This window comes from Carassius auratus, unplaced genomic scaffold (assembly GCF_003368295.1).
Source record: "Carassius auratus strain Wakin unplaced genomic scaffold, ASM336829v1 scaf_tig00012264, whole genome shotgun sequence".
NCBI classification, from domain to species: Eukaryota; Metazoa; Chordata; class Actinopteri; order Cypriniformes; family Cyprinidae; genus Carassius; species Carassius auratus.
Window position 1 is genome coordinate 96,557 of NW_020524277.1, and position 15,233 is coordinate 111,789.

At 36.2% G+C, this 15,233-nt stretch overlaps 1 protein-coding gene across 1 annotated transcript; it reads right to left on the reverse strand.

Annotated features, from left to right (window-relative positions):
* LOC113073488 (insulin-like) lies at nucleotides 1-1,408 on the reverse strand. The gene is made up of 2 exons (XM_026246387.1): nucleotides 607-1,408; nucleotides 1-576 (listed from the first exon to the last, which is right to left on the reverse strand). The coding sequence occupies exons 1-2, from the start codon at nucleotides 835-837 to the stop codon at nucleotides 373-375; spliced, it is 435 nt and encodes a 144-aa protein (XP_026102172.1). The 5' UTR covers nucleotides 838-1,408; the 3' UTR covers nucleotides 1-372.
* Between the last annotated feature and the right edge of the window lie 13,825 nt (nucleotides 1,409-15,233).

A 15,233-nucleotide genomic window follows, 5' to 3' on the forward strand; every position in this document is an offset into this window, starting at 1 on the left:
CCACTTTCATTTTTGGGTGAACAATTCCTTTTTTTATTATTTTAAGAGTAGAAAGTGAGTGAATTTTTTTTTTTTAATAAAATACTTGCTTTTCTCTACCTTTTTTTTTTTTTTAAACCATAATTAACACATAGTGTTACTCTGACATGAATTTCTCTTCAGTTTGAGAGTCTAATACCATGCTTGTTCCAGCGGAGGGTGCTAGAACACAAGGAAAACCAGAACTATCATTTAATAAATTTTCAGAGAAACCTTCCTCATAATACAAACTTCCATTGAAAAATGACTAAAAAAACAATCAAGCACCCTGTTCTTGTGTATAATGATCATTTATTCAAATCTTTGACCTTTTTATGTAGCATTTCTACTTGTTCAGATGCAGTAGTCCTCCAGGTGGTAGATGATGCAGGGCCTGTGGCAGCCTCGTTCCACAATGCCTCTCTTCATCTTCATCATCACCTTCTGTTTTAATGGATCAGTCTGGGCTACCTCATAATCTGCTAATTTTGAGAGCAAGGCTGGAAGGGCAAGAGAACACTTTAAAAAGAACAAAGTTTCATTAAAACAGTTTTGTTCCTCTATTTAAAAGCTGTATATGTACATTTACATAAACTCCTCACTCAGCAAAGTCTCCAGGTCCCTCCTGCTTCTGCTGGAGTAAAAGAAGCCTCTAGGCCCACACACAAGGTAAAGTGCGTCCACCAGGCTGGAGCCGCACAGATGCTGTGATGGGGTAGAGCGTGATCCAGACAGGGAGGCCAGCAGCAGGATTATTGCTGCTGCCTGGAGCAACAGGACCATGATGGGCTGAAGCTGTGAACATGTACTGCCTGGCATAGAAGAATAAATATAGGAATGAAGAGCACATTTTTGAAAGTGGTTTTCTATGTTTTAATTGCTAAATTGATGAAAACACCTAAAGATTTGGTTCTTTCCACCTTTTTGCAATCTGTAATGACGTGATTCCTTATGCATGTCATCTGGCTAAGAAGTATTAGGAACACATCAGATAACTGTAACGGGCTTTATCACGATAAGCTTAAACTGTACAGGTCAGGAGAGTATTCCAGTTGTATTTCGCTGAATTGTTTATTGAACTATTGAGAGCAGGAAGTAGATCTCAGACGTGTTAGATGTGTGAGGAACTATAATGAAAGTGGGACTTTTGAAAGCATTTGGAGTTTGGGCCCAGAGGTGTCCAAAGCTGCACAGGGCCTGCTGAAAAAAAGAGACTCCCGAGGGAAAAGTGTGAAGTTGCAGTTGAAGAGCGTCATCATCTTCACCTCTTAAGTTTCTTCAAACGTTAACACCAGGGGAGACACAGATGACCGGTCTAATGGGACCCCCTGAGGTAACACAACACTGTCTTTCATTTCTCTTCATCTGTGTGTTATGAGGCCGTTATCATGGAGCTGTGAATAGAGCTTTAATCAGACTTTTAATGAATTGCCATATTAACACAAAGCAAGCAGGTCACCTTGAAATGAAATTCTATACATCATTTTGTATTCCTGCAAAAGAAAGGCAGTCATTGTTTTATATATATATATATATATATATATATATATATATATATATATATATATATATATATATATATATTAAATAAGGCCAACAATGCAATCCCCTCCAGTATTGCTATAAAGGTAAGGCAATCTATATTATATTAAATAATGTTTCCACAGAGGCGGATCTAGAAAAATATTGATGGGGTGGCGAGAAGGGGGCAGGAATTTTTGATGGTTAGCAACATGTGGCATATATACTGAATTTAGTCACAGTTATCACAGATTGATGATAAATATATGTGCACACTACAAAAGGACACAGGCTATCATTTACAAACTTAATCTCATGCAATCAATGTCTTGCATTTGAAACAGTTCATATAAAGAATAAGTGACCATACATCATATGCACCACCACACTCACTAATGCATACACTATGCATCGACATGTAATTAAGAGCATTATAAAAGGTTCAGTGTTATCAATATGTCAATTTATTACAAGAGAAACAAGATTTTAATAGCCAATGACATTTACAGCTGTGGAGACTCATCTGACTTTCTACTGTTTAGTGTTAATCATCATCTAACTCAACCAGTCAAGAGCTACATTTAACCTTAGATGTTTTATGAATATGATCCCTGAACCATAGGTTTTATTAGCTGACAATAATAATAAATAAATAAGCATCATATGCCGCGTTTCCACCGAAATTACCCGGAACATTTGCACCGGCGGCGCCAGGGGGGGTCTTGGGGGGTCTCAAGACCCTGCCAAAAAATGCCTTGACCCCCCATTTGACCCCCCAGCCTCTTCCTGATTAAAAAATATATATATTCGGGATAAAGATCCAAAAATGTTTCTCTTCAAACTACGCAGAACAATAATAAATAATAATTATTTCGACATTTATTCATACACTGAACCGAGAACCGTTTCTGTCGGGATTCGAGAACCGATGAGCTGATGATAACTGCGCATGCGTGATTCAGCGTGAAGCAGACTGACACAGAGCGCATCTGAACCGAACTGATTCTTTTGGTGATTGATTCTGAACTGATTCTGTGCTAATGTTATAAGCGCGGGTAAACCAAAGGCTTGAATGAAGGGCAATCATCGCCAATGACGGCATTACATCGAGCGCAAAAGAACCGGTGAACCATTTTTTTTCAACTGGTTTATTTGATCGAATTGTCCGAAAGAACCGGTTCACTTGAGCACCTGCTCCTTTGCCCCTTAAGTGCCCTTTTGTCAAAGCAAAATTTCCTCAAATTTTTTTTGTAATAACATAAACTTTTGTGAATGCCTGCCCACGCCCAATCATAATATTAGTACAATTTATTAATAATAATTTAGCCGTAAATAAAATGACCAACATGATGACCGTTCACCTGACTACGACCTCAATCCAACCGGGAAGATTCCTCACGCTGCACGCGCATTTTTTAATTGCTAGAGGATATGTTCAACATCGTGGCAGCTGGTAAGTGGTGTTTCATTCTCAGCGAAGTGATTTTGGTGTTTATTTACTTATTATTATTTTACAATAACGATGTGATGTGAGAATATGCAGATACGTTGTTTATATTGCTGTGTGTAGCCTGTAGTGTAGAAGTAACACTAGCGTGCTGTTTGAGGGAGAAAAGTTTCACAGGCATCGAGGGGTCTGGTCTTTTTTATGTTATTTGAATAAACTTTTATTATATTACAGTACTTATTTATTTTTAACACGTAAAAATAATTATCACAACACTGGTAAGGCTTATACAGATTTTCTCATTCTCTGAATTATCATTATAAAAATAAAAACAATTCAGAAATGAATTAAAATATAATTATATTTTAAATGTGATGCAAATATTTTTTCTACAAAAGCAACTGTGTTTACAACAGCAAGACCACTTTAGCCTGTAAACTCAATAATATCTATCTGGAAATAAATGTAAAAATATCAATGTCAATAAAAATGCATAATATACCTGACATGAAAGTGCAGTGTGAAGGATATGAATAACAAATATAGCCTGTCATTTGTTTACATTGCAAAGGTGTTTTTGTTGTTTAGTAGCAGAAATATGCGGTTATTAGCCATGTCCACTGTATTTTTTGTTGGTTTTCATGAGACCCCCCTTGAAAAGACCAGGACCCCCCCATTGCCCCCCCAATCAAAATTGTCTGGAGCCGCCACTGAACATTTGTACCAGGAACTTTTTTTCCCAGGAACTTTTTTCCCCCCAGACCTGTTGCTTTCTGCGTTTTCTTTTACTGTCTATGTTTCCACCGCGGTGTAAAGTACCGGGTAGATTAGGCAAATAGACTGGTGACGTAGGTCTGCGCGCGTTTCTCAATACAAAGTACCGCTGATAAAAATTTTTTTTTTTAAAAGTACGCTGATTTTGGACGTGCATCCTCGGTAGTTGATTCAGACTTTGTGCATTCCTCTCAGGAGTGTGATATCTGCGACGACGCAAGTCCGGTAAATCTATAAACAGCAGCGTACTTGATAACTTCAGTCTGCTCGTCATGGCTACTGCAATTTTCCTTACTGTATATTTACAATAAAACGAAATATGATATCAAATACCACTGCCTCCTTTCGTTTTCATTTAAGCATAATAACAGCTGCAGAAATGTACTTAGTTCAGGGAAATGTGTATATGCAGCCATTACAATGAAACGAAATATTATATAAATTTGCCTTTTTTATTTTCATTTTAACATATAGATAAATTGAATACAGACCAAAGAAAACCTGTTAGATTTACCCCGCAGCTGAATTATATGTTATGTTTTACCACTAAAGACACATCAGAGCCAGCGGCACATATCAGAAGGTCTATCCCAGGAGAGGCTGCTCTCTGCGGATACATGAGGACTGAGCTCCCGCTGAATGAGTGGAGCTCACCGTCTACGAGATCGGCGAAACACATTTTTAAATAGGCATGATCTTTATAAATAAACCATAGATTTGAGTTTTAAACAACTACTTCTCGCCTGAAATACTTTTAAAATTACATTTCATGACACAATAACAGTAATATTTGAAAATTATCCGAATAAATGGTGGTTGAATTCAACCAATGCTGCGTGAACTCAGATGGCTTTGGCTAAAGTAATTTTCCCCTCAGTATATTTACAATAAAACGAAATAGGATATAAAATACCACTGCCTCCTTTCATTTTCATTTAAACATAATAACAGCTGTAGAAATGTACTTAGTTCAGGGATTATTGTAACGTTATATACAGCCATTACAATGAAAGAAATATTATATAGACTTGCCTTTTTATTTTCATTTTAACATATAGATAAATTGAATACAGACCAAAGAAAACCTGTTAGATTTACCCTGCAGCTGAATTATATTTTATGTTTAACCACTAAAGACACATCAGAGCCAGCGGCACATATCAGAAAGTCTATCCCAGGAGAGGCTGCTCTCTGCGGATACATGAGGACTGAGCTCCCGCTGATCGAGTGGAGCTCACCGTCTACGAGATCGGCGAAACACATTTTTAAATAGGCGCTGTCTTTATAAATAAACAACAGATTTGAGTTTCAAACAACTACATTCTCGCCTGAAATACTTTTAAAATTACATTTCATGACACAATAACAGTAATATTTTGAAAATGTTGATCCGAATAAATGGTGGTTGAACTCAACCAATGCTGCGTGAACTCAACCAATCAGAATGTTTAGCGCCAAAGTCCCGCCCCCGAAAGTTCCTGAACTTTAAAAAAGTACCACCTCGCCAGCAGGGACTTTCTGGGGGGCATTTTTTTACCCGGAACTTTTATTTAGTTCCTGGTTCCTGCGGTGGAAACACACCAAGTACCGGACCAAGTCCCTAGTTCCTGGGTAAAGTTCCTGCGGTGGAAACGCGGCTATAGGCCCAAATACAAATGTACTTTTACAAATTGTTTTTTGAAAAATATGGTGTTATTGTTTTGGAAAGCTTAAATTAAAACTTCTATGAAAACTTGTGTGATATTCCTTTAAAATAATGTTTTAGTATAACTTTTTTTAAGTTTATTTTACTAAGCACTTTTTCCATAATTTCTTTGAGTTAGACCCAACTTTTATTTTGGTGGGTTGTAACCAGAGTTTCTGTGTTTTTTAATTAACCATTATTATTAGCTAATAGGCCTACTTGAAGTATAGTGTACTCTACTGTGCAATAGTACTACTATATTTCAGTTTGAATTTCTTCAAGCTATACCGAAATTTTATTTTGACAGGTTGTCGTAAAGACATAGCCGTTTCTGTCAGTCTGTGTATACGATACAAATGAATGACGATAGTTTTATCAAATGAAATGGTGAAATCCTCTCAGCGCACTGATGTGCACATGTGTAGCCTACATCATGCATCAATATAGTGAAGAGCTGAAAACACCAGCCGTGCTTCAGTGTGTGTGTGTGTGTGTGTGTGTGTAGTAGAGCACACATTCCCAGAGACGTGTATAACAACACCTTCAGGGCCGCTGCTGGCCAAATGTGTGCCCATAAGCAGGATTGTATTGCTGTGCCCCCCTTCCTCAATTATGATGATGGGAAAAAAAAACGAATATAGGGTGGAAAAAATAACTTTAATCAAATTAAAAACTAAATGAAGAAATTGTATTATTTATAAATCACAATTGTAGCTCTCGACCTTTACCTGTGGCTATAACTTTATTATGACCCTAATTTATTTTATAGTCTCAAGCATTCAGAAATCATGCAAAAGGAAACTATGCAGTTTTACGATGATAAAACCATGGTTTATTTTTGTAAGGGTTGTGATATGCACGTTTTTTGTTGAAGAAATTGTAAAGCCTGTGTCATTTATAGCAAAAAGGTGTCCAAAAATGAAAGATTAAGTGAATATTTGAATGAAATGTTTGGTCAGTAGCCTAAACAAGGATTTGATTGTCCTGTAAGTGTAACTGCAGCAATTACAAGGCATCTGTAATAAAATGTACATGAATTGTTTATTTTGTATTTGCCTACATTATGTATTTTAACAGTGTCATTATTATATAATGCATTTTAAATCATTTTGAAGGCTATTGATGGCTTAGGTATGTTTTATAGCAACAACAACAACAAATATGACGGTATATTAATACTTTGTCAATTATTATTTGAAGTAACAAATCCATGGTTAATTTGCAGTTGCCATGGCTACAAGAACGATGATTTGTGGTGTTATTGTTAAAACCATGGGTAATTTTCGTAAGGGATCCTGAAAAAAAAAAAAAAAGACTTTCACAGGAATGTGCCTGAAAGTGACAAACGGGCCTCGTTTTTACCTAAATGATTTATACTTTACTTGAATATATATTAAAAATGTATAAGGTGTGCATTGTAGCTGACACCTAAATGAACACATTACAATTGTTTTATGACTTGCAAGTCTTTCTAAATTTGGTCCCTAAATTTGAGACTCGTCCAACATCAAGCCAATTTCATGTCGGTTTTTTTTTTTTTTTTTTTACTTTTAGTTTTCTTTTTTCTTCGCTGGATTGCTGATGTACTCTACCCAGGCATAGGCATGTTCATTCATCAATTATGAACATTCAGCAGCAAACATTAGGTGCGAGCGGTCGCGAGCATAGACATATAAATACCTAGACGCCTCATTGGCCGCTTTGAGCCGTTGCCGCGATACGTCAACGCGTCCGCCATGTTAGTGAGGGCAAGACTGCCTTAAAACAAATGAAAGTAAACGGGGGAGCTGCGGTTTTTACTGAATAAAAACACCATAACGTTCTCACTTACAGTAAAAACAAAAAAAACAGTAAAAAAAAAAAAAAAAACTTTGCCTCCAGTTCTTTAGTAAGGTTTGGAAAATTATTAATTGAAAGCTCACATTTGTCTCACTTGACGATTGATTTTTTCGGTTTACAAATCTGCTAATTTAGTATAACTGTGACATATTCATGTTGAATGTACATTACATGATATGTAGTTGTTTTATTGCTTTCTCTGTGTTCAATCGCAACATTTTTCTTTCTTTTTTTTTCTCTCTTTCTTGTGTCTCAGGTCAGAACACAGCCCATTCCCTTTGAAGTACTGGGATAAAACCTAAATAATACATCTTTAAACACTAATAATTTACTATCGTTGAGAAAATGTAATAAAACAAGTAAATACAAATCACACACTTGAATTCTGCTTTTCATTTTGATAGCACTTTAGCCTACAGAAGAATACAACAAATAATAACACATGTAACTGATGAGGCTATGGATCCAGTGAAAATGAAAATATCCACTGATACAGTGCACAGTAAAAATATAGTAAAAGTGATATGTTATATTAAAAAGTATATGTAGTACAACTTAAAGTAAAGTTAATAATATGAAAAGCGAGTACAACGGTACAATAACATACGAGATATAATAGATTTATTAAATTCTATGTATAATATGAATAATACCATAATAAATAACTGAACAACAATAGGTTAACTAGATAGTAAAGTTTGTTTTCAAACTTTAAGTTGGCTTGAAAAAGCCTGGCCAGAAAGTTAGAAAAATGTAAAAAGTTTGAAAAGCTTAAAAAGTTTTAAAAATTTAAAAGTTTGAAAAGTTAAGAAGTTTAAAAAAGAAAGTGATTAACATATTATTAACATTATAAGCAAGTGACTACCATGTCGTTAGCATGATTAGCAAAGTTGTTAACATGTTTCTAGAATGTTGAGAGCATGATTTTAGCATGATTAGCATTTTGCTAGCATGTGACTAGCATGTTTCTAGCATGATTAGCATGTTGCTAGCATGTCGCTAACATTTTGCTAGCATAATTAGCATGTTGCTAGCATGTTTGTAGCATGATTAGCATGTTGCTAACATGTTTCTAGCATGATTAGCATTTGGCTAGCATGTCTCTAGCATGTTGTTAGCATGTTTCGAGCATGATTAGCATGTTGCTAGTATGTCGCTAACATTTTGCTAGCATGATTAGCATGTTGCTAGCATGTTTGTAGCATGATTAGCATGTTGTTAACATTTTAGTAGCATGATTAGCATGTGGCTAGCATGTCTCTAGCATGATTTTCATGTTGCTAGCATTTTATTAACATGATTAGCAAGTGACTAGCATGTCGTTAGCATGTTTGTAGCATGATTAGCATTTTGCTAGCATGATTAGCATGTTGCTAGCATTCCACTAGCATGTTTGTAGAATGATTAGCATGTTGTTAACATTTCGCTAGCATTTTGTAAGCATGATTAGCATTTTGCTAATATGTTTGTAGCATGATTAGCATGTTGCTAGCATGTCGCTAGCATGTTTGTAGCATTATTAGGATTTTGCTAACATGTTTCTAGTATGATTAGCATGTTGCTAGCATGTTGCTAACATTTTTGTAGCATGATTAGCATGTTGTTAGCATGTAACTAACATTTTGCTAGCATGATTAGCATGTTGCTAGCATGTTTCTAGCATGATTAGCATGTTGCTAGCATGTTTCTAGCATGATTAGCATGTGGCTAGCATGTCTCTAGCATGTTGTTAGCATGTTTCTAGCATGATTAGCATGTTGCTAGCATGTCGCTAACATTTTGCTAGCATGTTTAGCATGTTGCTAGCATGTTTGTAGCATGATTAGCATGTTGCTAACACGTTTCTAGCATGATTAGCATGTGGCTAGCATGTCTCTAGCATGTTGTTAGCATTTTTTCTAGCATGATTAGCATGTTGATAGCATGTCGCTAACATTTTGCTAGCATGATTAGCATGTTGCTAGCATGTTTGTAGCATGATTAACATGTTTCTAACATGTTTCTAGCATGATTAGCATGTGGCTAGCATGTCTCTAGCATGTTGCTAGCATGTCGCTAACATTTTGCTAGCATGATTAGCATGTTGCTAGCATGTTTGTAGCATGATTAGCATGTTTCTAGCATGATTAGCATGTGGCTAGCATGTCTCTAGCATGTCGCTAACATTTTGCTAGCATGATTAGCATGTTGCTAGCATGTTTTGTAGCATGATTAGCATGTTGCTAGCATTTTATTAACATGATTAGCAAGTGACTAGCATGTCATTAGCATGTTTGTAGCATGATTAACATGTTGCTAGTATGTCTCTAGCATGTTTTTAGAATGATTAGTATACAACTAGCATGTTGCTAGCATGATTAACATGTGACTAGCATGTGGCTAGCATGGCTAGCAAGTGACTAACATGTTTCTATGCTAATCCAGGTAAAACCAGTTGATTCAGTTAGAAACCAGCTAAGACCAGCGTGACAGTGGCCAAAACTACTTTAAAACCATGTTAAAAGCATGTTCTTGACATGATTATCAAGTTACTAACATGTTGTTAACATGTTTCTATGATAATCGAGCTAAAACCAGTTGATTCAGTTAGAAACCAGCTAAGACCAGCTTGACAGTGGCCAAAACCACTTTAAACCATGTTAGAAGTATGTTTCTAGTCTGATTAGCAAGTTACTAGCATGTTATTAACATGTTTCTATGATAATCTAGTTAAAACCAGTTGATTCAGTAAAGAAAACCACCTAAAACCAGCTAAGACCAGCTAAAGCCAGCTTGACAGTGGCCAAAACCACTTTAAACCATGTTAGAAGTATGTTTCTAGTCTGATTAGCAAGTAACTAGGATGTTGTTTTCATTTTTCTATACTAAACCACCTAAAACCAGCTAAGACCAGCTAAGGCCAGCATGACAGTGGCCGAAACCACTTTAAAACCATGTTATAGGCATGTTTCTAGTCTGATAAGTGAGTAACTAGCATGTTGTTAGCATGTTTCTATGCGAATCTGGCAAAAACCAGCTAAAAACAGTGGATTCAGTAAAAACCAGCTAAAACCCAGCTAAGACCAGCGTGAGAGTGGTCAAAACCACTTAAAAACCAGTTTGGGAGACTAGCCAAAACAACTGATCAGCTTAGGCTGGTTTTAGCTGTATTCTCAGTAGAGAGTTTTTAAGGTTTGCTATGGTAGTAGACAGCTTAAATATATTATAAGCCTTATTTTTCAAAAGTTTGTACCCCCTCAATGAAAGTCTATGGGATTTAAGGTGGTTTTGGTAGTCTGGTTTACGAAAACCATAAGCTGGATCAGTTAGAAAAGATATAGCAACCCGAGTCAGACCAGTCTGAAGGTCTGACCCGAGTTTGGTGGTTCTAGCTTGAAAGCTCTAGGAGGAGATAGTGTTTAAAATTTGGCTCAGAAGAATAATAATAACTAGATAGTAAAGTTTGTTTTCAAACTTTAAGTTGGCTTGAAAAAGCCTGGCCAGAAAGTTAGAAAAATGTAGAAAGTTTGAAAAGCTTAAAAAGTTTTAAAAATGTAAAAGTTTGAAAAGTTAAGAAGTTTAAAAAAGAAAGTGATTAACATATTACTAGCATTATAAGCAAGTGACTACCATGTCGTTAGCATGATTAGCAAAGTTTTTAACATGTTTCTAGCATGTTGAGAGCATGATTTTAGCATGATTAGCATTTTGCTGGTATGTTTCTAGCATGTGACTAGCATGTTTCTAGCATGATTAGCATGTTGCTAGCATTCCACTAGCATGTTTGTAGAATGATTAGCACGTTGTTAACATTTCGGTAGCATTTTGTTAGCATGATTAGCATGTTACTAATATGTTTGTAGCATGATTAGCATGTTGCTAGCATGTTGCTAGCATGTTTGTAGCATTATTAGCATTTTGCTAACATGTTACTAGTATGATTAGCATGTTGCTAGCATGTTGCTAGCATTTTTGTAGCATGATTAACATGTTGTTAGCATGTAACTAACATTTTGTTAGCATGATTAGCATGTTGCTAGCATGTTGCTATCATTTTTGTAGCATGATTAGCATGTTGTTAGCATGTAACTAACATTTTGCTCGCATGATTAGCATGTTGCTAGCATGTTTCTAGCATGATTAGCATGTGGCTAGCATGTCTCTAGCATGTTGTTAGCATGTTTCTAGCATGATTAGCATGTTGCTAGCATGTCGCTAACATTTTGCTAGCATGATTAGCATGTTGCTAGCATGTTTGTAGCATGATTAGCATGTTGCTAGCATGTTTCTAGCATGATTAGCATGTTGTTAGCATGTTTCTAGCATGATTAGCATGTGGCTAGCATGTCTCTAGCATGTTTCTAGCATGATTAGCATGTTGCTAGCATGTCGCTAACATTTTGCTAGCATGATTAGCATGTTGCTAGCATGTTGCTAGCATGATTAGCATGTTGCTAACATGTTTCTAGCATGATTAGCATGTGGCTAGCATGTCTCTAGCATGTTGTTAGCATTTTTCTAGCATGATTAGCATGTTGCTAGCATGTTGTTAGCATGTTTCTAGCATGATTAGCATGTTGCTAGCATGTCGCTAACATTTTGCTAGCATAATTAGCTTGTTGCTAGCATGTTTGTAGCATGATTAGCATGTTTCTAACATGTTTCTAGTATGATTAGCATGTGGCTAGCATGTCTCTAGCATGTTGTTAGCATGTTTCTAGCATGATTAGCATGTTGCTAGCATGTCGCTAACATTTTGCTAGCATGATTAGCATGTTGCTAGCATGTTTGTAGCATGATTAGCATGCTGCTAACATGTTTCTAGCATGATTAGCATGTGGCTAGCATGTCTCTAGCATGTTGTTAGCATGTTTGTAGCATGATTAGCATGTTGCTAGCATGTCGCTAACATTTTGCTAGCATGATTAGCATGTTTGTAGCATGTTTGTAGCATGATTAGCATGTTGTTAACATTTTAGTAGCATGATTAGCATGTGGCTAGCATGTCTCTAGCATGATTTTCATGTTGCTAGCATTTTATTAACATGATTAGCAAGTGACTAGCATGTCGTTAGCATGTTTGTAGCATGATTAGTATACAACTAGCATGTTGCTAGCATGATTAACATGTGACTAGCATGTGGCTAGCATGGCTAGCAAGTGACTAACATGTTTCTATGCTAATCCAAGTAAAACCAGTTGATTCAGTTAGAAACCAGCTAAGACCAGCGTGACAGTGGCCAAAACTACTTTAAAACCATGTTAAAAGCATGTTTTTGACATGATTATCAAGTTACTAACATGTTGTTAACATGTTTCTATGATAATCGAGCTAAAACCAGTTGATTCAGTTAGAAACCAGCTAAGACCAGCTTGACAGTGGCCAAAACCACTTTAAACCATGTTAGAAGTATGTTTCTAGTCTGATTAGCAAGTTACTTGCATGTTATTAACATGTTTCTATGATAATCTAGTTAAAACCAGTTGATTCAGTAAAGAAAACCACCTAAAACCAGCTAAGACCAGCTAAAGCCAGCTTGACAGTGGCCAAAACCACTTTAAACCATGTTAGAAGTATGTTTCTAGTCTGATTATCAAGTTACTAACATGTTGTTAACATGTTTCTATGATAATCTAGCTAAAACCAGTTGATTCAGTAAAGAAAACCACCTAAAACCAGCTAAGACCAGCTAAAGCCAGCTTGACAGTGGCCAAAACCACTTTAAACCATGTTAGAAGTATGTTTCTAGACTGATTAGCAAATTACTAACATGTTGTTAATATGTTTTTATGATAATCTAGCTAAAACCAGTTGATTCATTAAAGAAAACCACCTTAAACCAGCTAAGACCAGCTAAAGCCAGCTTGACAGTGGCCAAAACCACTTTAAACCATGTTAGAAGTATGTTTCTAGTCTGATTAGCAAGTTACTAACATGGTATTAACATGTTTATATGATAATCTAGCTAAAACCAGTTGATTCAGTAAAGAAAACCACCTAAAACCAGCTAAGACCAGCTAAGGCCAGCGTGACAGTGGCCAAAACCACTTTAAAACTTGTTAGAAGTATGTTTCTAGTCTGATTAGTGAGTAACTAGCATGTTGTTAGCATGTTTCTATGCGAATCTGGCAAAAACCAGCTAAAAACAGTGGATTCAGTAAAAACCAGCTAAAACCCAGCTAAGACCAGCGTGAGAGTGGTCAAAACCACTTAAAAACCAGTTTGGGAGACTAGCCAAAACAACTGATCAGCTTAGGCTGGTTTTAGCTGTATTCTCAGTAGAGAGTTTTTAAGGTTTGCCCTGGTAGTAGACAGCTTAAATATATTATAAGCCTTATTTTTCAAAAGTTTGTACCCCCGTAATGAAAGTCTATGGGATTTAAGGTGGTTTTGGTAGTCTGGTTTACGAAAACCATAAGCCGAATCAGTTAGAAAAGATATAGCAACCCGAGTCAGACCAGTCTGAAGGTCTGACCCGAGTTTGGTGGTTCTAGCTTGAAAGCTCTAGGAGGAGATAGTGTTTAAAATTTGGCTCAGAAGAATAATAATAACTAGATAGTAAAGTTTGTTTTCAAACTTTAAGTTGGCTTGAAAAAGCCTGGCCAGAAAGTTAGAAAAATGTAGAAAGTTTGAAAAGCTTAAAAAGTTTTAAAAATGTAAAAGTTTGAAAAGTTAAGAAGTTTAAAAAAGAAAGTGATTAACATATTACTAGCATTATAAGCAAGTGACTACCATGTCGTTAGCATGATTAGCAAAGTTGTTAACATGTTTCTAGCATGTTGAGAGCATGATTTTAGCATGATTAGCATTTTGCTAGCATGTTTCTAGCATGTGACTAGCATGTTTCTAGCATGATTAGCATGTTGCTAGCATTTCGCTAACATTTTGCTAGCATGATTAGCATGTTGCTAGCATGTTTGTAGCATGATTAGCATGTTGCTAACATGTTTCTAGCATGATTAGCATGTGGCTAGCATGTTGTTAGCATTTTTCGAGCATGATTAGCATGTTGCTAGTATGTCGCTAACATTTTGCTAGCATGATTAGCATGTTGCTAGCATGTTTGTAGCATGATTAGCATGTTGTTAACATTTTAGTAGCATGATTAGCATGTGGCTAACATGTCTCTAGCATGATTTTCATGTTGCTAACATTTTATTAACATGATTAGCAAGTGACTAGCATGTCGTTAGCATTTTTGTAGCATGATTAGCATTTTGCTAGCATTTTGCTAGCATGATTAGCATGTTGCTAGCATTCCACTAGCATGTTTGTAGAATGATTAGCATGTTGTTAACATTTCGCTAGCATTTTGTTAGCATGAATAGCATGTTGCTAATATGTTTGTAGCATGATTAGCATGTTGCTAGCATGTCGCTAGCATGTTTGTAGCATTATTAGCATTTTGCTAACATGTTTCTAGTATGATTAGCATGTTGCTAGCATGTTGCTAGCATTTTTGTAGCATGATTAGCATGTTGTTAGCATGTAACTAACATTTTGCTAGCATGATTAGCATGTTGCTAGCATGTTTCTAGCATGATTAGCATGTTGCTAGCATGTTTCTAGCATGATTAGCATGTGGCTAGCATGTTGTTAGCATGTTTCTAGCATGATTAGCATGTTGCTAGCATGTCGCTAACATTTTGCTAGCATGATTAGCATGTTGCTAGCATGTTTGTAGCATGATTAGCATGTTGCTAACATGTTTCTAGCATGATTAGCATGTGGCTAGCATGTCTCTAGCATGTCTCTAGCATGTTGTTAGCATGATTAGCATGTTGCTAGCATGTCGCTAACATTTTGCTAGCATGATTAGCATGTTGCTAGCATGTTTGTAGCATGATTAGCATGTTGTTAACATTTTAGTAGCATGATTAGCATGTGGCTAGCATGTCTCTAGCATGTTGTTAGCATGTTTCTAGCATGATTAGCATGTTGCTAGCATGTCGCTAACATTTTGCTAGCAT

Bases quoted from the DNA above. Each gene is read 5' to 3' on its own strand.
- LOC113073488 (XM_026246387.1), bottom strand. From the start codon at position 837: ATGCCAGGCAGTACATGTTCACAGCTTCAGCCCATCATGGTCCTGTTG. The intron at 577-606 runs TAAATGTACATA...TTTTAAATAGAG, and splicing joins TGCTGAGTGAGGAGTTTATG to GAACAAAACTGTTTTAATGA.